Source organism: Corvus kubaryi, unplaced genomic scaffold (assembly GCF_017639235.1).
Source record: "Corvus kubaryi isolate FWS band 111438036 unplaced genomic scaffold, C.kubaryi_AGA036_p1.0 37394, whole genome shotgun sequence".
In the NCBI taxonomy this organism is placed as follows: Eukaryota; Metazoa; Chordata; class Aves; order Passeriformes; family Corvidae; genus Corvus; species Corvus kubaryi.
In genome coordinates, this window is record NW_024581133.1 from 3,791,315 (window position 1) to 3,816,805 (window position 25,491).

A 25,491-nucleotide genomic window follows, 5' to 3' on the forward strand; every position below is an offset into this window, starting at 1 on the left:
AGGACCATTACAGGCCACAGATGCAGATGGATTTGTATCAGGTGATAATGAGGTCCAATGGCCTCAGCATATATTCCTTAAGATTTACCTTTACTCTCCCAAACAGTCCATTACCTCAGCAGGTGCAAGACTGAAAGACACTGAGGATCTAGAGAATGCATACTTATGTGGCCTCATTCTTTCATATGACCTTATATATTTATACAGCCTGCCATCCACAGCTCTGAACTTTGTTTCACTCTCAGCCTTGCTCACCTGTCACCAGTAAAATTACACACACCCTTTAGTGTTGAACTGCTGATGAGAGTTAGTGGTCTGTCTTTTTTAAAGAAATGAAATGGATGAGACTTGTTAACATATTTATAAGTATGCACTGGGTTTAATTCTAAGTTGGAATAACTAGTGTAAACAGACCACAGCCTGAAGTATTTTAATTTGTGTGTTTAAAGTTACACTTACTGTGTCTGTAAGTTGGATTTTGGAAATGGAAGATTTAGTACTGGAACGCTTCCCTGAAAATAAATATTTGGGGCCCAATAACTTATTAAAAACAGGACGCTACTTTAATAATTTTAGTAAACTGAGTGCCTAAAACAATTTAATTGTTGTACCATGTGAAATGGTTGAGGGAACCTTGTATCTGGATAACGAATCCCGATTTAAAAGCTCTGTAATTATGAAACCATGATATCCCCACAGGTCTGAACTCATTACCCAAAACATTGAAAATAACCATTTTGTTTTATAAGCATAAGAACGCACTCCAGGGTGTAGTTCCTATAGTGTACACACTTACTGAATGCTTGAAGCATTTAGCTTTTCACCTATTTCTTCACAGCATATTTGGAGCACACGTACATGCAGCTTTCCGGGTATCATTTGTGTGCCATCAGCATAGTTGTCTTTTTATTTAAGTACCTCCCAAGTGGAATAGCAGTACTGATTCCAGACTCAGACAAGCTGAGAAAGTGTTGTGATCTGTGTGTCCATTTCCTGGCTCATCAGCTCGTCCTGCAGGCTCTGAGTTTTCTCTCTGTCACGTACCAAAACACACCAAACTCAACTGGGCTGATTTCTAGCACCAACATCACTGTGTCCCAACTCCTCCCGTGTGGCCAATTCGGCCTGGCACGGGAGGGCTCGGGGGTGCGTGCCCTTGCTCCTGCAGTGCTTTTTCCTCGCTGCCCGGTGCTCTCAGCCAGATTAGCTCTGCTGATCAAAGCGGGCACGGTGCCTGCCAGCAGTGAGTCAGCACAGGGGCATCCAAAACACGGCAGCAGTCCCCCTGTGCCTCCCCAGCTCTGCTGGGAAACACCTGCCTGTGGTGGTGTTCATCCCAAAACCTTCCAGCATCCAGGTGCCTGCAGTTTGGTGCAGGAGGAGTTTCACAATACCCAGTGTCTTCGTTCCTGGCCTGCAGGAGGCTTTATGCTGTTTTTGCCTGCTTTTGTCAATTCATTTGATCATTATATTCAGCCTCTCAAAATTATGCCTTATTTCTCTCTTTCCTCCCTTCCCTCCCTACTTTCTTGGCGCAACACTGTCAGCAACTCATCTTTCAACCCTAATAAATTACCCTCAGCCTATGATTACAGGGTGGCTTTGTCTGTTGCATGTACTGTGTCTACACTGACTTTCTTTCATCTCCTGCGTTGCTATCAGCTTGGCTTGACTCAGGCAACCAGCACAGCCAGCCAACATTTTAAATAAGAGTCAAGGGGAGCCTTACTTTTTGGATAGATTTTGTTTTATTTAGGTCATTCTGCACTCAACAGTGCTCAAATGTGGGGAAAGTGATAATGTGTTCACATTTTTTTAATTCAGTTTCTTCATTTCCATCCATGCCTAGCCTTTCTGAGGCAGCAGTAGGAAATATAACCATAATAGGAACATATATATGGAGTAATATGTAATACATGCATATATACTTTCATATATGTATGCACCATCTATGTCCTTCACACAGGTATATGTTGCCTGTATCCTTTTATTGTTAGGAGATTTGGGGAAGAAGCAATAACATTCTTGGCTGAAGCAAGGGAATGTTATGGTTTCATGTTGTTCATAGTTTTGCATTTTTGTGACTCAGATAAAAGCTCTGTGTGTTGCAGTCTGACTCGAACAAAGTCAGGAAAAGCTCTCTCAAGCACTCTGTGCAAAGCAGATTTTGTAAGCATGACTGCCAATGACTAGATGCTTTTCAGCACTTTGTTTTCTTGCAGAGATCAAGCCCAAGCTTCCAGCAAAGTTTTCTGCCCATGGACCTCAGATTGTCAGCATTCACCGAGTCTATATTCAGACGAGGCCAGAGAAGCGCATTAATTTTACCGTAGGAAGCCGAGCCTACTTACTCCCAAAAACATCTGTGGTAATTAAGTGCCCCGTGCGAAGGTTCCAGAAGTCCCTCATCCGTTGGGAGAAAGATGGGCAACGCTTACAAAACTCCAAAAGGCTTGGCATCACTAAGTCAGGCTCGCTGAAAATCCACTGTCTCGAAGCTACAGATATCGGTGTGTACCGGTGCATCGCAGGCTCTGTGCACGAAACCTTTGTGCTCAAACTCATCGGGACTGACAACAGGCTCATCGAACCCCCGCCCCTCCGAAAACAGCCCAGCGAGGTCAGCAACCCAGACCACAACGAGGCCAACAGCTTCGGGGCCAAATGGCACAAAATGAGCAAAATGTGGCAAATGTGGAGCAAGAAGAACGAGCTCTACCTGGGTGACAGGCAGGTAAATGATCAGCCGTTCCTGAGAAATCTTGAAAGCTTTGGGAGCAATTCGGCAGAAGACTTCAGCTCTCGTGAGTTCAGGAACAAGCGCCTGGAGGCTGCAGTTCTCCAAGGTGCCTACAGCATGGACACGGTGCAGTTCGAGGAGCTCATAAGGAACATGAGTCAGCTCATTGAAACTGGAGAAGTCAATGATGACTTGGCGTCCCAGGTCATTTACCAGTTGATTGCTGAGTTATCCAGGCCTCCACTACCAACTACTGACAAATGGAAGGGGGCCCAGGATGAGAAAGCTGCCTCAAAACTCACAGGCAAGTTGCCAAACGAATCTGAACGTTTCAGCACAAAAACAGTTGATAAGTTAACGTTTGACCAGAAGGTTCCAGTTATTATGAGGCAAAAGGAAATTCCTCAAGTTTCCTTCAACAAAACAGTAACTGTACGAATTGGAAATACAGTTTTTCTGACCAAGAATACTCATGCTGTCAATCTACTGTGTGAAACAGCTGGTATTAGTGAAGTGAAATATACTTGGACAAAAGATGGCGAGACATTAAAAGCCTCTGAGAAGTAAGTAAATAGCTTCTCTTTCACTTTTGAATGACTTATTATGTCGTTATCGATGGAAAAAATCCACCCTGCTGTGCAATATTAGAACATACTGTTGTAGAAACAAGATAAGCATGGCCACTGGGCCTTCCGTCTTTTTAGTTAAGTAATTTATTTTTATTCTTTCAAGTGTCTGTCACATTGTTTGGCTTTACCAATGTCCAAGTGTTTGTCCATTTCCAGGATACTACATAGGAGGATTGGCTATTTTTGTAAGGTGAAGTGTTTTGGATGTCCTGGCTGTATTTTTTGATCTGCCTTAATCATTTCAGCTGTGTCAGAAAAAGAACAGATTTACCCTCAAATTAGAGAGGCTCTTGAATTCATTCAGATACTAAATACAGTGGGAACACATTAGAAACATCTGCCATGGTATAGATGAAAAGAAGTCTTAGCTCTTACTCATTTTAAGAAGGGAAAATATCACTGGTACCCTCACCATTCTTCAACACACAGTTTAGATATAAATGGAGGTGCATAACTTCAACTGAAAAAAGAAAAAAAAAAAAAAGAGCTTTTATGGATTTTATTCAGCACTTCAAAATATTTCTGTTGAAGACAGTGAACTTCAAAATAACAAAGGACCTGTATTACCACCACATTTGAGAGCTGAAAACAAGTGCAGCAAGAGTTTGTTACAATCAGATATTTGCTCAAGACTGAGCAAATACTTCTACTTCAGTGCTGATAAATTAGAAGCTCACCTGGTAATACTAACATTAACTTTGTGTGTGAGTCTCTTGGAATTACAGCTAGCTCTTGAGTAATGAAAAAACTGGTTCTGAAATGATAAAGGCGCTTTTGGATATTTCTCAACATATTTAACTGATTAAATGCACTGCCAAGAGAAATAGACTTCTGCAGGGCTATCAATTAAAGCAAAGACACCAAAACTAAGCCATTTTAAAAAGTGCAAATGTTTTTGGAACCATGTAGCTCCCAGCAGTTATGTTTATTTTGTGAAATGCGCATAATTTTCCATTAATTTGTAGCAAGTGATACTTTGATTTCTTTGGACATGATGGTGTTTTGTTTATTCACGAGTATGTTTGCTTCCTGATTTTAGCCCAGACTGATATTCTTGCACTTAAGGCACATATTAACAAAATTAGTTCGTAATTTTTTTCCCATTAGGGTTTCTTATAAACAAATCCACATAGATGTGTGTGGACCCAAAAGCCAGTGATATTAATAGCATTGCATCTGAAAAAGAGCGTGAGGAGGTCAATAGATCTTTATCTGTCAGGGTAGTAAAGAAGGCTGCACTTGAGCCATGCATGAGGTGGCTTCTTTTGTTGAGACACAAGTATTTTTAATATAATTTTTTGTTAATCTATTGTGTAAGTGTACTCAGTGTGGGAAAACACCAGCTTCAGGTTTTTGGGATGTGCTGAGTGAATGACAAGTCACGTAACTTAGTGCTGAGAAAGGTAACAAGGGAGAAAAGTTACTTTCAGCCTCTTCCCCAGCCTGTGATGCTGTCTCTAATATCTTGCCCCTCAGAGGGCAGGCAAGGTATTCAAGACACCTGTGAGATTTTGGTGGAAGATTTTAGCTTCAATGATGATATTAAAAAAAAAAAAAAAGGCCCCAACCCCACAGTAATTTGAAAGTCAGATCAGGCCATAGATTTGTGAATTCCCCAATCCTGCTGAAAACCAAGCTCGCTCTGGAGAGATCGATTTCTTGCCAAGCCTAATACTTTTAATTGTGGTATTCTGATTTATTCACACTGCTGTTCCCAGGGGATCCTGGTTTGTGGTAGCAAATGCACTGTCCTTCAAAGGGCTGCAAGTAGGACACAGCTCTGCAGGAGAAGGAGGTCTGAACAATCCTCCTTGTGTGTATCCCTGAGTGCTCCCCTTCTGTCACCAGAGAGGAGGCAGAGCTGTGGCTGCCTGTACTGCTCTGGAGCTGCAAACTCCTAAAAAGGAGTTTTGCTGCTGGATCTGTAACTCTTGCAAGGGGATTCAGCTGGGTTTGTCCCACGGTAGTAACCCTTGTATTTCCTTGGTTATCGTGCAGGGTGATCCTGGACTCCACTGGAAAAGTGCAGATTTGGAATCCTACTCAAAAGGAACTTGGTACCTATGGATGCCTGGTTGTTAATGACTCTGGTTTTGATATGGAAACATCACTGCTCCTGCGTGCAGGTAAAACTGTGGCATTCCACAGAACTGGGCTTTTATACACACACACATATACACATACACATATATGTGTGCATAAATATATGTGTATAAGCACCCATGCCCACTGCAGTGGGAAATGGTTTCGTTTATTGGCAACCCATGAAACTCTGCCTGATTTAATAGGCAGCAGTAAGACGGTCTTGTTGCTCTAAAACCACAACAGGTGTGAACTCAGTCTGCCTATATCTATCCCACCTGTCTTTTCTGGCTGCTGCTTTGCAGACTGAATTCTGTTCCAAACATGATGAAATTAAATGCAGGACCTATGTTTAAAAGTTAAATAAAGCTTTTAAAACTTACTATCCCTTTCATTTCAAAGAGATGCCTGTCATCTTGTCCTCTGTGTTAAACGTGACAAATCTGGAAGCCAGCAGTTTCTCGGCAGTTGTTGGAGGTACAATTGTGGCAAGAATTGGAGCAAATATTATGATTGAATGTCCAGTGAAAGGTAAGTAAGAACTGCACTGACATTGCTTGTAATGTTGCAATCAGAAATTTACCTTATATCTTGAAATAAATTACCAGTGAAGGCAGAAAGTCATTGATCATTAGTCTTTTTTTATTAGGCATGTCACCCACACCAGTCCTATTTATTTTCTGCCTGTCACATCAATTTACATATACATCTATACGTTCAGAATTTCCTTTAAATGGGCTTTCTTTCCAAGAAGTGGTCTAGGGCTCCACTACAGAGCTGAAAGCCCACCAGAGTGTGGGGCTATCTTGCTACAATAGCAAGCATGGCCAGCTGACTTGCTCATCAAAGAACTTTCCTTATCCCTGTTGGAGATGCACATCTGTCTAGACTATTGTTAAAACTGAAAATGAAATCTCCAGCCATAGCTTAATAGAACTTTAAACCTGGTGGTGAAGTAAACTCACCTTTTAGATTCATCAGTCTGCAGCTGCAGTGAGGAAACAAAGAGAAGTGCCGAGCTATGAGAGAATACAGATATTTTCTAGCTCAACATCTGTGGAGGAGGAATAACGTTAATCAGAATTAACATGCATTAAGCAGTTCACTGCTTCATTTTATTTTCTAGCCCTTTGTTGGAAAGGTAGATATTTTCTTTTTAATCGTACCATTGCTATCTGTGAAGCTTAAAGTGTAAGATTTCAGTCACAGCAGCGATATTCTGTCAAGCATTTAATAAGCTGAGCTCAGCCTTTTGTGAAGATGATGTGTGAAAGTGCAAATAACCACGAACCTTGCAAGTGAGTGCAAAGAGCAACCTCAGAGCAGCCGGTTTGCTGCTCACATTTATGTGCTGGGAAATGCACATCAGAGGGTGTTGATACTGAACCAGGGTAGTGATAGAAATATATATATATGCAAATAGCTCTGCATACAATAGTGGCGCCAGGCTGACATATATTAGGACATGTGGCTCTGCTATTCAGCGTTGTACCAAGGCTAATTCTTTGATGAAGTAATATTTTCCAGCTATAGTTTGGCAACTCCATGTATAACTGACCTACATCTCAAATTCAGCAGAGAGTTCATGTCACACTGTTAATATTAATATTGTTAGGATGGGTAAGCAGTTAGCAATTTAAATATAAATTAATATTTTCACATGGGACTGTAGATTTCCAAATGCTTTAGAATTGTATATATTGGTGAGCCAAACTTTAGTTATGCTGAGACACCAGTGTTGACTTAGAAAATGATTTATCTAATTGCTTTATTTCCCATCATTGCCTAGGAAGTAAGTATTACTGTTTGTGAATAAAATAGAGCTTGCTTGTCTTAAAATGTCACTAAGTCTAGAAGCAGAAAAACTTTTGCAATGATGTAAGCAGAGTTTTCCTGTTCTCCTCTCCTTAATGGAAAGTAATAAAACACTGACTTCAGAAGATTGAATTTAATAGCACCTTATGCTGATACGTTTGTCTGGTAGGTGGGACCCAGAAATGTGTCCATTTGCAGTGTAGGAGGATGAGAACTTCATTGTGAACGCTGGTAAAACATGATGTGAATGATCAGGCTGCAGAAGTAATGATAAGAGAGCCCTTCTTGTAAAGTCAGGGAGACCTTGGCTGGATGTGCAGCACCTCTTCCTTGCTGCCCTTCCTCCTGACTGCTCAGCAGAGGATGTGTTTGCCCTGTGAGTTTGTGTGCCCATGAAGCATCAGTGGATAAGTCTTTGCCAGGAGCTTATTCAGGATCCTTCTCCACAGACACTATTCATGCAGATTTTTCACTGGTTTCACATCTGGTCTTTGGGACTCCTGCTAGCCCACAAAATAGTTCTCCACGAGAAGAACCATCTAATGAATAAAGTGTCCATGTGTGTGAAGGGTGTTAATGCCATGTCAGTAGCAGAATTCTTAAGTTACTTTTAAATTTCTTGGTTGCAGTGACCTCTGAGGGGTCTTTTTTCTGTAGCATGAATAAACTAAAAGATGTTTTTAAAGTGGTTCAATCTGTAGTTTCTTCTGCAAAGAAGCTGACCTACTGAAGATGTGAAGTTTAATATTCTGTGTAGCATTGGCCTTTTGGGTACAAGTTTTTTTCTTTTTCATTGTTACTGATTTGGTTCTTTTATCCTTTGGAAAGCCTTTCTCTCACACTCCAAAAATCATATTGAGATTGAAAAAGGGCTTTGACTGCTGAAGATCAGTGTATCCTAATAAACAGAGGAGAATCAAAGAACAGACTAAGAAAAGTTAGCTGAACTGCTCAAACTGATGCTATCTCTTTCTTTTCTCTTTTTAGTTCATAACAAGAATATTTTTCCACTAATTATAATAACTCACTTTTATAGCTCCCACACGAGCATACGTTAGAAGATATTCATACATTCTGGATAGATTCATATTCCATTCTTACAGCCAAGGGCTTTTCAATCAACACACATGGTATAAATATCAATACTGATTGCTCCAAATTGCTCTTGGATAACATTTATTGTATTTGCAGAAAAAACCGTCTTGTGATTATTGCTAAAATAAACTAAAACTGTCAGACCCCATTTATTGTAAAAACTTCGATAGTTCTTAAGGTAAAATAGAGGGAAAAGTGGGAATACGAATAAAATGTGCGTTGTCTGCCCCTTGCTGGTGAGAGCAGGGAAGTGACTCACACTGAGCTGAGGTTGTTTACACTTCTCTTTGCAGCTCTGAAGTATCTTGGCACGCAGGCCTTGAGAAGTAGAATCTGCACCTTCATCCAAATTCTGCATTCCTATGAATACATTTTGGCTCTCTAATAATAACATACAGATAAAAAATTGTGAGAAAGACACAAAGCCTGCTGTATCTTTTTGCACAGAAGTTTCACAAAGGTGGACCAAGTACTTGCTGTCAGTGCTGGAACTTGAAACAGGTCCAGAAAAATCAAGATTTTGATTTTCCATCTGTTGCTTCATTTACCCACAGTATCCTAAATGTAACTGTGATGCTGCTCTTTGTCTTCTATGCTTAACCCCTTTAGAAGACAGCAGTGAAGAAAAATAGAAGTTTAATACGTAGGATTTTGGCTCTGCTGTGTTCTAAAGGATATTAGTAATAGATTTCAAAAGTTTAAAGGAGTAAGTACAGATTTATTTTATGGGGAAGGAATGACAGTATTTATAATTAGCATAACAGAAGGAAAATCTTCTGCTCTTATGCTTTTTACAGTGAGTGCATCTTCATTAGAGTTTTTGCTTGGATCAGGCTTAAGCAGAAAGGACTGAAAGATGTTCAAAAGCTTAATTGTGCTTTGCTTTGTGTCTTGTAACAGTCTGAGAACCTGAAAACGGAGTCCCTTTGGATACAGCTAAGCTGAAGGGTGTGCCTGGGGACTGTACCTGATACTTTGCCAATACTAAAGAGCAGTCTGTCTGGGGCTCCAGGCAAGAGTGACCACGTAGTCCAAAGCAACCCTCATCCAAACACACATTGGGTGTCTTCTGGGACCTTGCTACCTACTATGTCTCTGTAAAAAACACAATTCTGAAGCCCTCTACTCCTTTCTGATGTAGATGGAGCCTAGGGGAGGGGGAGGAAATACATAAATTGAAATTGTTTACAGCACTGATTTTTTTTCCTTACAGCTTTGCTAATTTGAAAAGAAATTTCCTTTAAATTCCTGATTCAGGAAGGATTAAGATGGATTGTGTTAGAGGAAGGCAAAACTTCAAATACTTCTTTCTTCAGTTTGCAAAAAGCTGTTGAGAAGTTGCCTAGGCAAAGTTTAACGAATTCTAATTATGTAAAGGAAGAGGTTACCTCACTGGTTAGCACCTGCATGAATGACTGAGAGGAACAAGTGGTTAAATTCACAGTAAAGAGAGAGTAGGGTGCCCCAAAGGCTGCTCTGGGATTTGTGATGCTCAGCATTTTTATAAAAGTTCTTGACAGTTGACTAAAACTGTGAAGAATGAAGATTTGTAAAGGCTAATGTATCTAAAACTCCCTGGGAAGAGTCGCAGCAGGAACACACAAGTAACATTTAAAAGCTAGGTGAGCTCAAAGGGTGTTCCAAGTTGGTATTTGCAGAATAAATATAGGACAAATAGCCTTAAAATCAGACAAAGGCATGTGGCTGTCCCTGAAGGACTGCCACTCAGAGAAAGGTCTGTGCAGTTATGGTGCTCAGTTCCATGCAACACCAGCCGTTGTTGCCCCTTGCTGGTGAGTTTTGGGTGTTGTCCAGACCAAAACTAATGGCAGAGGAATAGACAAAATAATAAAAAATACAAATTGGCCATTCTTTAAAGCTGTGGTGAATCCTGTTTGCAACTTGCTCATCTCATGTCAAAATTGGTAAGAGCAGAAGAGGTAGAGGAAACAGCAGTAGAGGAAGCAGGCATGATCTAAAGGCTGCTTCTGGTCCTGGAAGGTAGGAAGGTATATTGAGGAAGGGTTACTCCATAAGTGCCATCACTTTTGTACTCTGCCTCCACATCTCCAGGTGCCCATAATTGGACACAAAGTGCAGGGTTGAGTGGACTTCAGGTCTAACTAATGATAGAGCAATTCTTGGATAGTGCTTTAATTTCTGATAAAATTCTATTTTCCAGGTCCATGTGTATGTATCTACTTTATGGTGATACATGTCTGGGTCCTACGTGCTGCAGCACCATTACTGAGTAAAGTGAAAGTGTAATTACACCAGCTGGGCAAACCAGTCTCTGCTAACAGTGCTGAATTGTGGAAGTGCCCTAACACACACCAACCGAGCCTTTGTTGGGGGTCGGCTGCAGAATTCAGCCTTGCAGTCATTAGTTGCTAAATACAGTTGCCTTATTTTAAATGCCTGATTTTGAAAAATATTAGCCTTAAACTTCTGCAGCTGGAAAAAAGATTAAGTTCTCTTTGACAGCCAGAGAGCTGAACAGAATCCGACAGAGCCGTAGTAAGAGTGGGGTGGGAAGGGGTCTTGCTTTGGGAACCCCTCTAAGGAGGTCGCCAGATGTTGGTAAGAACACCTAAATCCTGCCAGATGCTGCTACCACCTAGGAAGAGGGGCTGCTGCATGGCTGGCAGGAAGCAGGAGAGGTAAAGCTTTGAAAGATTGTGAGGGAAGGGGCAGTGCCAGAGGGCAGGTGGGGGATCCCACCGAGTGCCAAAATGTCTCACGCTGGTGCTCTCGTCAGGGCTGCTACTCCTGGTGAAGCTGGCAAGATTAGGACGGGTAATTTCAGTAGCAGCAGGTTTAGGCTTTTAGGGTTCACGAGGAGTTGATTGCCCAAGCATAATTCAGGTGAATATAAAGGCAGTTTGAGAATTCTGCTGGAGAAAATAGGAAAGTGAACCAGTGGAAGCAATTGCTTTGCAGGTTATGCTCAGTGCACTGGAGGTGTTAGTGGGTGTAGGGTAAACTGTAATTAGATGACATTCATTGTGTATATACAGTTGACCCAGAATTGTTTCCTCTGAAAGTTGACATGAAAATTCAGCCTCTGAAATAAGGTAAACTTTTAGTGAAGTGCAGCAAAATGTGCTTTGTGCCAGCACAGTTCTGCCTTGCTCATGAATGGGAAATTCAGAATACTTTATGAGATTCTACATAGCTGGGGGAAAAATTTCTGAAGACATATCCAGTGTTTTAGAGCAAGTAGTTAGTAGGCCAAGGTTTTTATGGTGTGTAATATTTCACAGGGCTTTCAAGGTTGGAGGAAATTTGTTTTTGAACACTGAATATTTTAAGGGCACCCTATAGTGCAGATTCCTTTTTTTCTCTTTTTTTTAAACACGTGTTTTGCAGTCCCATCCGGAGCTAGAGTTTTTTTCCATAACATTTGCTGTCCCAGGGCCACTCATGGTGGAAAATGACTTTTTTCATGGAACATTGAGTATTGTAGAGCTGCTCTAGTGCTAGTGGAAAATAACCTGTGTTTGAGGTCAGAAAAATAGATTAAACTAATTTTAAAGTTTTATAGCCACTTAGGTCTATAGGAGAACTTTTTAAGAGGATTTAGATCCGTTGCAAGAGTAAGATTTGCATTTTCAAGGTTTTTCTAAGACTAAGGCGGCCTGAGTTCAGGAATGCATCTTTGTTCATGAAGGACAATTACAGCCATCCTGAATTTTAAGTATGTGTTTAATTGCATTCCCTGATAGGGATGGATTTAGTCTCATGCCTAAGTGATTTCCTGACTTGGAGCTGTAGGATATAATTGTCTGATTCTGCTGCTGTCTGGACCCAGTGATAGGTCTCCCATTTGAATCCCTGGGATCTTTACTGCACTCGGGGATTCTGAACCTTTGGCAGTTTGGGGGAGTTGGTACCTTTGGGCTCATCCTCAGCTGCATCTGTGTGGAGATGGGGTAGGAAGGAAACAAAGGTGGCTACAGGCCATCTCTTCCCACTTCCTCCTTCCCCTTTTCGTGCTGTCTGGGGATCAAACCAGGAATTATTCAGCTTGAAAGTTTTCTTGCTACAATTCTGTAATGAAAAAAGGCTCTTGTAGAGAGAGGGGAGGTTTTTTTTGTCCATTTAAAGTCCCTGTGTAAATCAACCTTTAAGTAAGTGAGAGTCAAGCATCTGCAGTAAAATTCAACCTTGTGCACAGGACAAAATCCTCCATGAAGTCCTACAAATATGTCCCAAAGCTTAAGAGTAATTTCAGCTCCTCTAAGGGAAGAAAAATAAAACAACAAAGCAACAACTTGGCTTTGGCTTATTTTTGCTTAGTTTCATTTCTACTTGGATAAGAAAGCTACTTAAAATTCTTAGGTTTTTATTTACACGAGTTCTAAAGGGTAAAACAGAGGTTTTAGGCCTTAACTACTTGCCTAGGGAAAAAAAAAGAGCTTTTTCTTGATTTTGGTGGTATGCTTGAGCTCTGTCCTGCAGTTTCTGTGTAGGAAAATTGGTGCAACTGTAAGAGCCTTGTCATAAGAGGAATGTGGGAATTGTGTACTTTGCCTGCTCTCTCCCAAGAGCTCCTAGATGAGACTTGGCTCAGTGTGCAGTGCTGCATACCGTAGGGAAGGGAAATCTTATCTTGGGAGCAGTAAATATGGAGTCTAATTTCTGAAGCACTGAAAATCTGCACGATGGAAGCTTTGGCACCTGAAATGTGCTAATGCTGACTGCTTGCTGGGGTTGTGAGGGGTTATGAGATGGAGTTTTATGCAAGGTACTGTTAAGCAAAAAGGCAAATGCACACCTAAAACTAGTTTTTCCAAGTGTCCTCTAACAGTAAGAATTTCTACTGATAGGAATTCCAGAAATGAAAATATAAACAAGAACTCTGTCTCTCGTGAGACATCCAGCAGAAAAGGATTTTTCACTGGCCATATGAACATACAGATAAAGTGCAGCTGTCCAGAAGAGCTTGAAATGCATGTGCTGCTTTGCCTGAGAATGTGAAGGAGCTGGACTATAGGCATGTCTTTTTCTCCAGCTTTATTTCTTTAATCTCTTTCTAGGGTGTTTGTTAGGAGATATGATAACTTCATATCACATTTTTGCCCTCCAGTTTTGGGTCCCCCTGAAAGGCAGGGTTAGAAGCTCCTGAGTTCTAGCACAGAGCTGTGTCCTGACTGCAGAGCGTGCAGAGTCCTTCTCCCTTCGTGCCCTACTCCCACCTGTAATAGGTCCCTGAACTCTTCTCTAAAGCAATCTTGCTTTTTTCCTTAGCCTAGGACTCAGTCTGAGCATTTGCCTTAGTGCTCTTAAGGGCAACCTAACCAAAAGCCTATGAAAATGTCAGAGCAGGAGCTTGATTACAAACACCAGTTGCTCTTAAGCAGATAGTCTGATATTGCCCAGTCTCACTCTCAGATAGTGAATTGGTTTCCATGAAATACAAAGGCTGGGGAAAGGAATGGAACCAAGAAATGCAAAGTCTTGAAGGGTCCTCAAAATGGTCGTGAAGGGGCCAGCTCAGAGGGGCTCAGCACACAGTTCACATAACAATTATTAACTCCTAGATAAAAATCCTGCTTCTCGATAGTTTGGGGTAAAACAGAGTGCAGGAGTGTTGTGATTATTCCCACTGCTGTTTCCAGCTCAAAGATCACCTTTATGGGTGCACCCTGAGGGTATCCATGTAACACCAGCTGCTGGAGAGCAGCACTGTGTGGTGCCTGTGTGTAGAGCATTGGTGGTGTTTTTGATGTGATGTATTTAACTGATTGTTTTCCATGGATTCCCCCCTCACACACTCTTTATCTGTAAGTGCCAGCACCCCTAAGATGGCTTGGGTGGATTCCTGGTGCATGACAGCTGGACTGGCTGCTGGCCTGTCATGCAGGGCTCTGTCTGCACTTCTCCTCAGACCTACAATTTATGTTTGTGGGCTCGCATTATTCACTTGAGTAATGGTCTGATTTACTTGTGTGTGTGGTATTACTCACTTGTTTCCCCTAAAGAGAAACAAATACAGCTCTTTGGAGAAAGAAAGAGGAATCATTTGCTATAACCTGAGTTTAAGGTGTGACAGATACCCAGTTTTGAACTTAAAATGAGTGGCAAAGCTATTCTGCAGATGTCTTCTGCAAACTGAACTCCAGTTCACATTTTAAAAGGCTCTACATGTCTCTGAATGAGACACACGTAGAAGAGTAGAGACAGGGCAATTTTTCTGGGATAGCCCTAGGATATAAACCGTTTGGAAGAAAAATATTTGACTTTAGTTAGATCCTGGGAATGAGCTCCATCTCTAAATGCTGTCATGAGAGCAGAGGGAGGACTATCATGAGGTGATACTGGGCTGATGTTTGATAGGGGCTCAGGTTAAAAGTTTAAATTTGAACCATTCCAAACGGTTTTGTGTTTTGTGGAATTGGAGTTTAAACCTTTTTACTTCAGTCTCATCTTAGCTGTGCCGCTTCTGGCTTCTTTTTGGCTCTAAGTGGCCTACTGGGTTTTGGCGCCAGTGAGGGTAGTCTGGCTGCAAACCTCTAGGCCTTAGAGTGAACGGCTCAGATCCTCACACCACCTCCTCAGCCCATCTGCAGAGTAAGTATATATGCCTGAATGGCTGTGGAAAGTACACTGTAAAGGAAAAATATGTCTGAGAATGACAAATTTAGCCAAAAATCTGGGTAAAATGGAAAAAAGACCCTTAAAACAAGACCTCATCCTAATTCCAGAAGGATTCTTTGAAGTGGCATAAAGCTTCTTCTAGAAACTCGAAAAACAACCTGGTTTTTGGACTCCTGTGCACTCTGCAGATCTTGTTTTGTGCAGCTTTATTCAGTGAAACACAATTCTACATGAGTTTAAAAGCACAGAACAGCTGCTAAATTGTCTAGAATAAAATCTGTGATTATGCAGAGAGTTTCTCTCCGCTGCTTTTCTAGACAAAATGGCGGGGGGAGCTTTTTCCTTCAGTGAAATAGCAGGTTCCAAAAACGATGTCTGGTTCCTATTACAGCAAAGGAAAAACTTGAGGTGTGCATTGGAAGTGCTAAGCCAGTGATTGAAATGTTGAAGTTGTTCCTAAAGGCCATTCCACATCATGAAGACATCATCTGTAAAGTAATCCTGCACAATGATCTGTGAGGAGAGGAGACTGAATTAGACTGAGTTCAGTATGGCTGGAGCTTCCAAATGTCCCACATTCAGGTCGGCTTCTGTGGCAGAACCTGGTTGGGTCAGTGAGCACTGACTTGTTTATCTAGCAAGAAAAAGGGTTCAGGTGAAAGATTTTTTTTCATCTCTGACTTGTCCCATATCTGACTTGTCCCATCCCTGCACCTTTGTGCACGTCTGTGGCTGCTCACTGTGCCACATATGCCAACTTACCCAGTGACTTCTCCAGGATTCTGGAACTTGGAAAGGGCATTTCTGCTGCAGCAGCTCAACCAGAGCACAAGCAACGAGGTGTCTGATTTGCCAGTTTGCAAAATACCTTTTTAAAGGCAAGTGTTTGAGGAAAATAAAACAGTAGAAGTCTTCCCACTGGTAGTGTGCCAGTGGAAATATAATTTCATTAAAAATATGTGTTCAAAATAATTTCTTGATTAAAATTTAAAATGACAAGCTATCTGCAAGCGCTGAGGCTCTCAGAGTTCAAGCACTATAGCAGGAATGATGATAGACCTTTGGCTTCTGTACCACAGTAACTGAGATTGCTTAACAAGAGAGCCCCTCTTTTCATTATTAATAATGAAAGGGAACTTTCTGTTCCCTTCCCTTCACGCTCTGTCATTACAAGTTGCAGATCACATCTGCAACTTGGAGAAGTTGTCACAAGTATTTTGGCATAAATTTGCAACATGTATTTTCTAATCTATTCTTTTTTCTTCAAGAGAAATATTGTTGCCCAATTTTTTTTTTTTTAATAAAAAAATTGATCTTCCTTCCTCCCTTCTGTCCTTCCTTCCTTGTGGGAGGCAGGTTGAATGAAGAGGTACTGTGCAGATCTTTCCATCGACTGGTCCTGACTGGGCTTAGTGGTCTCACATCTTTCAGCAGTGAGACATGTGAGCACATTGCTTTTGTAGGACTGGTAGCAGTCTGTAAAGCTGCCTTTGAGCTGGGCTTGCAGTACTTAACCTTTAACCTTTATTCTTAGTGGGATGCTGAATTATTAATAGGGCTCACAACTGAAAGGTTTTCTTGTGAGTGTAAAAACTGCTTGTTTTACTGCAATGTTGTAGCTTTGGTTTTCACTCTTTGTGAAATGAGAAAGGAACTCAGGATTCTTGGATGCTACGGTAGCAGTTAGCAATATAAACCCTATGGCTTCTCTCTCACAAGAAATGTTTTAATTATTTTCATTTTAAAGGTGTCCCCAAACCAAACGTAACGTGGTTGAAGAAGAAAGACGTTTTACAGATCAATTCTTTCTTGGTTTTGAATGGCTCTTTATTTCTGAGGAATGTTTCCTATGGAGATGCAGGAACATACATTTGCAGAGCAGCTAATGCTCTTGGAAAAGCTGAGGCTGCATCTGTTCTCCACATAACTGGTAAGTGCTAAGTGGGAATTCCTTACTGATAACAACAGTCAGCCACTTTATAATCAAACTTTAACAATAAAATAGTTGGAGGGATATTTAACACTTTATTAGAAAATTGGAATTTTTGATTGCATCTGACGCCCTGGGATCCGTTCTCTGTTTTGTGTTTCCTGTAATGTGGATCTGTGTACAGATGGTTTGACTTGTGACTTCAAGGTTGTTCCATCTTCTTGCTTCCAGGCAACAAATAATCACCCTAAAACCAGCTGACACATTAGGAACTAAATCCACTGTCATGTTACTGTGTGCCCAGTGCTTCTAACTAGAGACACAGGGCAGGTGTGAGTATTCAGAAAATCTGCAGGGAAATGCAGGAAAATGAAGGCAAAGGCTGGTTTGGGGGTTTGGTGTTTGTTTTTCTTAACTATAGAGGCCAATAAAATGTAGGGAATTGGAAAAGAAAAAATTCTGATTATGACCTGCTAACATTCAGAATAGAAAATATAAAGAAAAAACTCCACATAAATACCTCTATTGCAAGTAGGGTAATAATGTAATTCTGTAAATACAATCATGCCTTGCACATCACCTCAGTCAATGGATCATTTGGCTCTAGAGATGAGCTGTCTCACCAGTTTGCTGTTCAAAGTGCAGCCCAGCTCCCCATGACCAGTCCTGCCACAAAGATCCCTTTCTTGGGCACACACCCAGGGCAGGTTGGGGATGTTTGGGCCTGTTGGCCGAGGAGGACATTCCAAGGACATAATGGGAGTCTCTGTGTGAGCATGAGTGTAGACTGAAGCTGCCTTCCTGGTTTCAGTTTTCCTGGAGTACATCAAAACTTCGGATGTTCCAGAGAGGAATATTATTATAATGACGTGACTGGAAGATTGCTCACAAGAGTCTAAATTTTGTTTCTATTCCTGATCATGTGACATAAGTTTAAATAAATCTGGAGTGGATAGGAGAGGGCCAAATTCCACAAGTTTTTGGCTGTGCAAGAATGCAGTGAAATGGGAGGACTTCTGCTGTCAGGACTTGCAGATTGCACTGGCTCAGTGTTGTCTGAAACATCCCATCAGTTTTTTGGCTTGGCTACAGCACTTGCTGCCTGACCAGGGGCAGTCCAGCAGTAGCACAAAGTCTGGGCAGCCTTTCCAATAAAACTTCCTAAGGGCTGACAAGGCAACCAGTCCTTGGCCTGTGGAACTGGCCTCACTGTGGTTTTGTGGAGACTTTTTTGTCCTGGTGTTTGCAGACAGGCAGGAGGCTTTGTACAGAAACTGCACACTGAGGAGAAACGTTGAGCCGATGTAAAATGAACCAGAGAAGTTAGACTATAGTAAAAGATTTAAACCCTTGTGGAGGGAGAGTCATAGATGTTATGTACATTCATTAAAACAGAAATGTTGACTAAGTGGTAAGAATTGTGTGTTACTGACAGATTGCCCACATTTTTGGCAGTTATTCTGCCAGCATATGATAAAAAGGAGGAGTTGCTATAGTGATGGGCATTTGACTCTGCATTCATTATGCTATCTCTATGCATAATGAGATTTTAAAAGATGTTCTTCTTTTTTCTATTGTAACACTTTGTCATAATTCCATCTAATGGAACAGAGGAATTGGCTGGATTCCACTGAGAGAGTTATTTTTCTTAAAATTTTTGTATGCAATGAACTAATAAATAACACTGTCATGAGAAACAGGAAATACATCCTGTAAATCTTGTTTTCACACTAAGTGTTACAGGCCTGTTTTTCTAATAAATTCAATAAATTTGATTAATTTAGAAACTTGCATAAACATAAATAATTTCTGTTTCCCTGTACATATACCTGCGGTTTATTTGTTAGTTTAATTGCGTAAATGAAGTTGATCCTAAAGAACTCCAAACTGCTACTATCCTTCTGCTTCATAACTAGCATGCTGGATATTTTGATATGAAATTGGTTTTGACATCATGATTTAACTCTTGCTAAGAAGAGATCTTATGCATTGTGTTACAGAACAAAAACTTACAGAGAATAACACTCAAGTATTGAAGGGAAGCAGAAGAAAGCGTGTCCTGATGGCATCTGTGATTGGTACAAATGTCAGTGTGGTACCTGGAGATCCCCTAAGAATAGGTGTGTTGCCTTTTCTGCTTTTTCATGAATCTTTTTTTTTTTTTTTTTTTAATGTAGGAGGGCCCATGGAAAAAGTGAATGCAATTCCCAAGAGTCCGGGTTTGGTGACCCCCTGGATTTCTTAACTCTGGGTCAGCTCTCAGTTACCAGGGAGGGAGCCTTAGATTAAGACAATCATATTTTTTTTCAGCTTTTCGAAAAACACCTTCCCTTAAGCTGTTGTGAGGTGACTCACCCTGACACTAAAGCCACTAATCACTCTTTGAGCTTCACTTGAAAAATGGAAGGGATTCAGCTGGGCCCTAGAATGTTTGTTCTTTTTTCCCATCTAAATGAATGCCTTTGCTTCCATCCCTGCCCATACCCGTGGAGTGAAAACGCAGCAATTTCATCTGATGTGTTTGTGACTCCTTTCCCAAACAGAGAGAAATTCTTTAATTACAGACCTTTCTGGGTATTGTAGAGTCTGGGATGAAATCTTCATTCCATTTAAATCATTGCTGCCCCGTTCCACCTTGTCCATATAGAACTTACTGAAAGGCAAATTATGAAGAAGTGTGGTAAGTGCACATGAGCTTATAGAGCTCATACCCCTCAAGGGGCTGTCAGGATTTTGGGCCACAGCTTGGACTTCAGTGAATTTATGCATATTCTTGTTTTTATTTAGAATGGTAATGTCCTTCATGTAGAATCACACACTCACACATACTTGTTCACAAACATTTCAGTGTGTTGAGAAAAACCTGCTAAAATGCTGTTGATTTTTAGGTTGCCCGGTGCTGCCCAGTCACAGAAATACAGTCCAGTGGCTCTTTGGAGATAGCCCAATTGAGGAACTTAAGACCTTGGAATACCAAACACTGGTTGGGGGTCGTATCCTAGAGGTGAACACCAACTCTGGTCAATTTGCTGGACAATTCCAATGTCGGACTTCAGCTAGTGCAAAACTAATGTCAGTTTGGGTAAATGTCAAGAAGGAAGGTTTGTTGAAAATTATATGACAAATTCTTGAATTTTAAAATATCTTCTTTCACTCTGTAAAGACTTTTCCTGATAACTAACCTGCTTTTCTGTGTTGAAAGTAATTCAGAAATATATGTTTGGCTTTACATGTGGGAATGGTCTTATTTAAGTCAATAGACAATGTCCATACTCAGAGTTGGATATGGCAATTAATGTCTATCCAAATTTCATGTGGGGGTTCTGATTGCTTGCCTGTGTATCTGAGAAGCTGAGAGAATGTGTTTTTCTGCTTAAACAGTTTTAAATCAGACAGGTTTTACCAACTTGCCCTTCAACAAACTTCTCCATGATAGCCCACCAAACTGAAAAAAACCTGAGTTTGAGGTCATCTTTGGAAATATCTTCATTATAATAAAAATAATTTTAATGTAATTGTCTTATTCCAGCATCGTTACAATTAATATGGCAGTGATCTTACTGCAGACACCCTTAATCACATCAATGTGCTAGAGCACACTGCACACTCATAGATTTCCACGTGAAATTCTCAAAAATGTCTTGTAAAGTTCCCTAGTGTAATGCACTTGCAGAAAACCACATTTCTATCAGTAGGTTATGAAATGTGCAACTGAATTTCCAAAGTGATGAATTTGAAAAGAACCCTACATATGCACCAGCAGGACAATCAGCTGTATCCGCAAACATTTTATCAACTTTTAAACATTTTAAGTGTTTAGAAAATAATTATGTTCTCTTTTTTAAAACCCAATTATAAGTAGGAACTCAGATTTAAACCAAGCATCTGCTGACACTGTAAGCTTTTCTGTCTGTTTTATCTCTTCACCTAGCAGTTTGATTTGGCTTATGACTGATGGGCAAGGGACACAAGCAGTAGGATCAGATCCCCTGTGCTGTGTGTGAGGGTGTTCTCAGTGACTGTTCATGGGTGAGGATGGTTCTGGAACGCCTGGGGTTATGGGGGAAGTTACATTTGCAAAAGAATCTTACTGAGACATATCCATGATCAAAACGTTTATTTTTAAAATCAAATGTAAATCAGAAAATATCCTAATAGAATTTTTCAAAAACTAGGTCCAGCCTTAGATCCTAATTTAGATCTCCTTACAGTTAGAATTTCTGCCACTTATTGAACTGTCCACCTACAGTCTTCAGCTGGACTGCCTTTTGGTTGCCCAATCCCCTCTCCAGTCAGGTTGGGCAGTATTTTGGGGAGATTCCATTTCCTACCTCTGAGCTGTAACTCTGATTGACACTTATGTAAATGTTTCATCAGTGCCATACCCATGCATTTGTGAGGCTGTGAAGCCTCCCTTGGTGGTTTTTGCACAGTAGGCATTTCAAGGGCACTTCTGAGCAGTGTCATCCTAGTTAAACAAACAATACAGTCTCTCCATCATAGCTGCAGTCAGTAAATTTAACTATTTCTACTTTGAAAAAGGCCCTTTTGTATTATTTTAAGAAATCCAGAAGTAATAAGGAAACATTGAAAAACAATAAGTTAAAGAATTCATTATGTGCTGCAAGAGTGAGCCTGTGGACACAGCTGGTAGCTATCAATTATTCTTGGTTATTATAGAAAAACCTGACTCTTTCTGTGATCACATAAAAATCTGTCAACATTGCATAGTACTTCATCTTTTAGCAAGTGACAAAAAAAAATTGTGGAGGAAGGGGTAAGTGTGGAATTTTGACTAAATATAAAGGTAGTAATTGTTAGAGGTGATCGGTTTTTAATATAAAACGCTCTTTAAAACAAATTCCTTTTTCATCTTGCCAGGTGCCTCAGTGGCAAATTATTTTTACATTAAATACTTCTCTGTAGTTTAGGACAGGATTTTCTTAAATCCTGAAATTACGTGAGGTGTCTGGAGTAAGATGAGTTTTCTTCAGGACAAACTTGCTGTGGAACAGCAGGAAACCTAGAGAGCCTGATTTACAATTTCCTCTTTTTAATGCTTATTGTATAAAAACGTTATGAAAGTTTTAAAGGAGGCTCATCAGTTCCTACTGTGAGCCAGGTTCTGCCCTTCATGTGCTGATCTCATTTGCCTTCTAGAGAGCTTCATGGGTAAGGGCTGAACTTGAGGGGAAGCTGAGTAGAACTAAATTCTACTTTGGCTCATGGTCCCTTTTCACAGTGCTGAAATATTTGCTTTTCTACAGAGGATGTGGTATCTATCCAGCCTGCAGAGAGCGCTGCCAAATCAATCAAAATGTGACACAGTTACAATGTACAGTGCCTCTCTCACACTGCTTGCAATTGTATTTCTTAGATTTCACCTGGGAATATGCTGAGTGGAGTCCTTGCTCTGCTACCTGTGGGCATTCAGGAACCCGCTCCAGGAGCCTGCAGTGCCTGAACGCAGAGAAACAGAAAGTAAATGAGTCACAGTGCAGAGAGCTGCAAAAGCCAGTGATTATTTACCAGCCCTGCAACACAGAGGACTGCCCTGCCAGGTAAACTCCCTTCTGCTCTGTTTCCATGCGCTCTTTGTGTATTAAAATGCACTCGCCACCTCCTGAAATTGTTTCTGTGTTTTTGCGTGTCTCCATGCTGCTGCAGCAGGTCTTGCTGCTACCACACCACACCTTAAAAGCTGAACTGGAGATCTCTCTGAGACACTGGGATGCGCAGTTTTGTGGAATCTGTGCCGCCCTAGAGGGAAAGCTTGTTGTGTTTAGAGTGGCCAGAGTAACTCTGTGTTCACCTGCTCTCCTTTGTGCCAGCAGAGCTCTGAGGAAGGTGTTTTCTGTGGAATGCCTCATTTACGTCTAATGCCCCTCACCACAGTGCTCCTGGCATGTCCTCCCCAGCCAATTTTCTCACTGATTCAACAGGGGATCATGGGGCTGAAGGTATTCACATCACAGACAAGTATATCACAGCATCTGATTCTGAAGGCCAAAACCATACTTCTAGGCTACTTGAGTTGCACTGAGCATTCCAGCTCAACAGGGTGTTTCTCCAGGTGTTCAGCGGGAAAACCCACAGGATCCTCAAAACAGGTGCTTTTTGTTGCTTTAAAGAATTGGTCATCACTATCAGCAAAAGTCTGTGAGGGATGCACACACTTTGGAGTTGTCCCTCACTGGAAAATGTTGGCAGGGACGTGTTAAGACCTTAGCTGACATTGCGAGAGTGTATCTTGCCAGTATGTTCTAAATTCTGTTCTGAATGCAGAAAACATAGCAACAGATATGCATCAGGAGAAGTTGTTTATACTTCATTATTAGCAGCCAAAACCCAGATCATCTTAAATCGTGAGACTGAACTCCAGCCAGCCCAGAGAAAGCAAACATTTTGCCAGTAGAAAAATACTGAAATCAAACGAATAGTTTGAAACACAGCTTTGGTTGCAGGTTTCCCTCTTAAGCTCCAGCCATTTGGAACAGATGTCAGGAGGGTACAAGGGGTCCTGGGGCTCCTCTGAGCAAGGTCATGCCTTTCAGTGGATTGCAGGGCATGACTGAATAATCTGATTATCACTGGCCCTGGAGTATTCACAACATAAACAAATCAGTTATTTCATATGGCTAAAGGGAATGGGAACTGAATTGTCTTTTTAAATGCTTTGATTTGTTCTGCTTTAAATTTGGCTTTATGTAATTGCCAATGGGAGGCAATTGTGTGTATACAAATGCAATTAACTCTGTCTTTAGCCATACGTGAGTGCTAACAAATAAACTGGTTTTCTTTCATGAAATATTCCATGCTTTCTATACAGGAAGAGCATCCCAGATGCCTGGAAAATAACCCTGTGTCAGGTCCTTGGTGCCTCTAACCTCTCTCCTTCCCTGTGATTACAGACCTGGGAGAGAAGTGCGAAGTGTCCAAACTTCCCTTCCCATTTTCCCACTTACTGATTTCTGCACAACCTTCTCATCTCAAGGCAGCTCTTTAGAAAGTATCCATAGAATTATAAAGGCTTAAATATGCAGTCAGTGGCATGGGCCCCTAATTGTTTGGAGCATTTTGCATGTGTTTAATCACCTCTCTCCATCACAGTGGAGGGATACAGTCAAGCAAATACAAGGGCTTGGGTATGTATTTAACTTGAGCTTTGCTGTGCATGCACTGCACCAAATGTTTACAAAATTACTTGAGCTTTAAAAGGGAGAAAACCACAAGGGTGCAGACTGTAAAAGATTAATCTTCCTTGGGTGGATATAAGCTGTTTGAGTGTAAGAAAATGAAATAATTGCTGAAGAAAATAGGATTTTTTTCCTGTTATCATTGTTGTGGTACACATAAAGTTCATTTTATATCTCTAGCCTAGATTTATGCAAAGAGCAAGTGGAGTTGATTGTATTACCACGTGCTTCCTCCCCAGTATTGTTCCTAGCTGCTAAGACAGACTAAATATCTGCAACTTCTAACCAACAAATAACATATTCTGCTTGAGCTGTTATCTGGTGAGATCTTGATGAAATAAATTTGGATGAGTTACGGCAGCTGTCACTTTGGTACCAACCATTTTATAAGCAATGGAGAAGTTCAATGTCCTTCCTCCTGGAATGTCACATCCAGCAGGGTCCATAGGGCTCACCTAGTAACAGCTTCTGGTAACAGATCTGTTAGCAGTTAACCACGTTTAGAAGACCTTGCTCAAGTGAGGAAGCTGATTCTAGCTGTTCTCACATCTAAAACGTGCAAGGATGGGTTCTTTTGCGTTTTCTTTGCGAACAATTGCTGCCAGCTACCAGCAGGGCTGCAGTAATGGCTATAAATTTGTCTGTGCATCCTGCAGGTGGGTAGCTGGGCCGTGGTCTGAGTGCTCTGCATCTTGTGGCGGTGGATTTCGCCATCGGCAGCTGTGGTGTCACCAAGTCAAGGCCAACGGCAGCGTGCTGGCCCTGCTGCCAGGGGCCTGCACACACAGGGACAGGCCTGTGGGAAGGAGACCCTGCACAGGGCACTCTTGTCCCCTGGGGCCAACGCAGGCAAAAGCACAGGTAAGTTACAGCATTTATCTGGAATCTCCTTGTGTTATCAAAGTGGGACAGTGTCATCGCGCCACTGGCTGAACATCTGTCGTCCTGTGGCTGAACATCTGTCCTCTTACACAAGGGAGGAGCTTTGTGTGTGTAATTACCTTTCAGAGCAGTCAATTAGAAATCCTGTTTTGTAAGGTTTTTTCATTTTATGCTGTCTGAGCAACTTTTGTTTGTTGAAGACACGACCTGAAACCAGAGTAGTAACTTCAGTGTGTTTTATAAGCTGACACTATGATGTATTTCATTTTCCAAGCTAGTTTATTGCTTTTGTTGCAGTCATATAAGAACACAGTTTGCATAGTTGTACTTGTGAAGTCCCTAAAACCGATACATGAATGTGCTTCAACAGCAGTTGCCAGTGTTTAATGCACAGAACTCTGTTTTCCTATATTTTCTGTTTCTTCCTTTATGCAATAGACTTGTGTTCATATTGATATGATTTATATAATTATTAACACAGTATTTACTGTTCAGTGTGCAAAGTAATTAATTACAATTGCT

The 25,491-nt window shown here is 41.1% G+C and overlaps 1 protein-coding gene across 4 annotated transcripts in view; it reads left to right on the plus strand.

The window, feature by feature from the left end:
• ADAMTSL3 (ADAMTS like 3) overlaps positions 1–25,491 on the plus strand; it is a 179,968-nt gene that overhangs the window by 150,783 nt on the left and 3,694 nt on the right. For 3 of the 4 annotated variants that reach the window (XM_042039647.1, XM_042039649.1, XM_042039650.1), the window contains exons 21-28: positions 2,223–3,303; positions 5,368–5,495; positions 5,854–5,982; positions 16,709–16,891; positions 18,892–19,011; positions 19,780–19,992; positions 22,269–22,452; positions 24,744–24,948. In XM_042039647.1, the coding sequence (XP_041895581.1) occupies positions 2,223–3,303; positions 5,368–5,495; positions 5,854–5,982; positions 16,709–16,891; positions 18,892–19,011; positions 19,780–19,992; positions 22,269–22,452; positions 24,744–24,948 (2,243 nt within the window). Of the gene's footprint in view, positions 1–2,222; positions 3,304–5,367; positions 5,496–5,853; positions 5,983–16,708; positions 16,892–18,891; positions 19,012–19,779; positions 19,993–22,268; positions 22,453–24,743; positions 24,949–25,491 lie in introns of those variants that run through there. The other variant, XM_042039651.1, reaches the window with a different exon arrangement.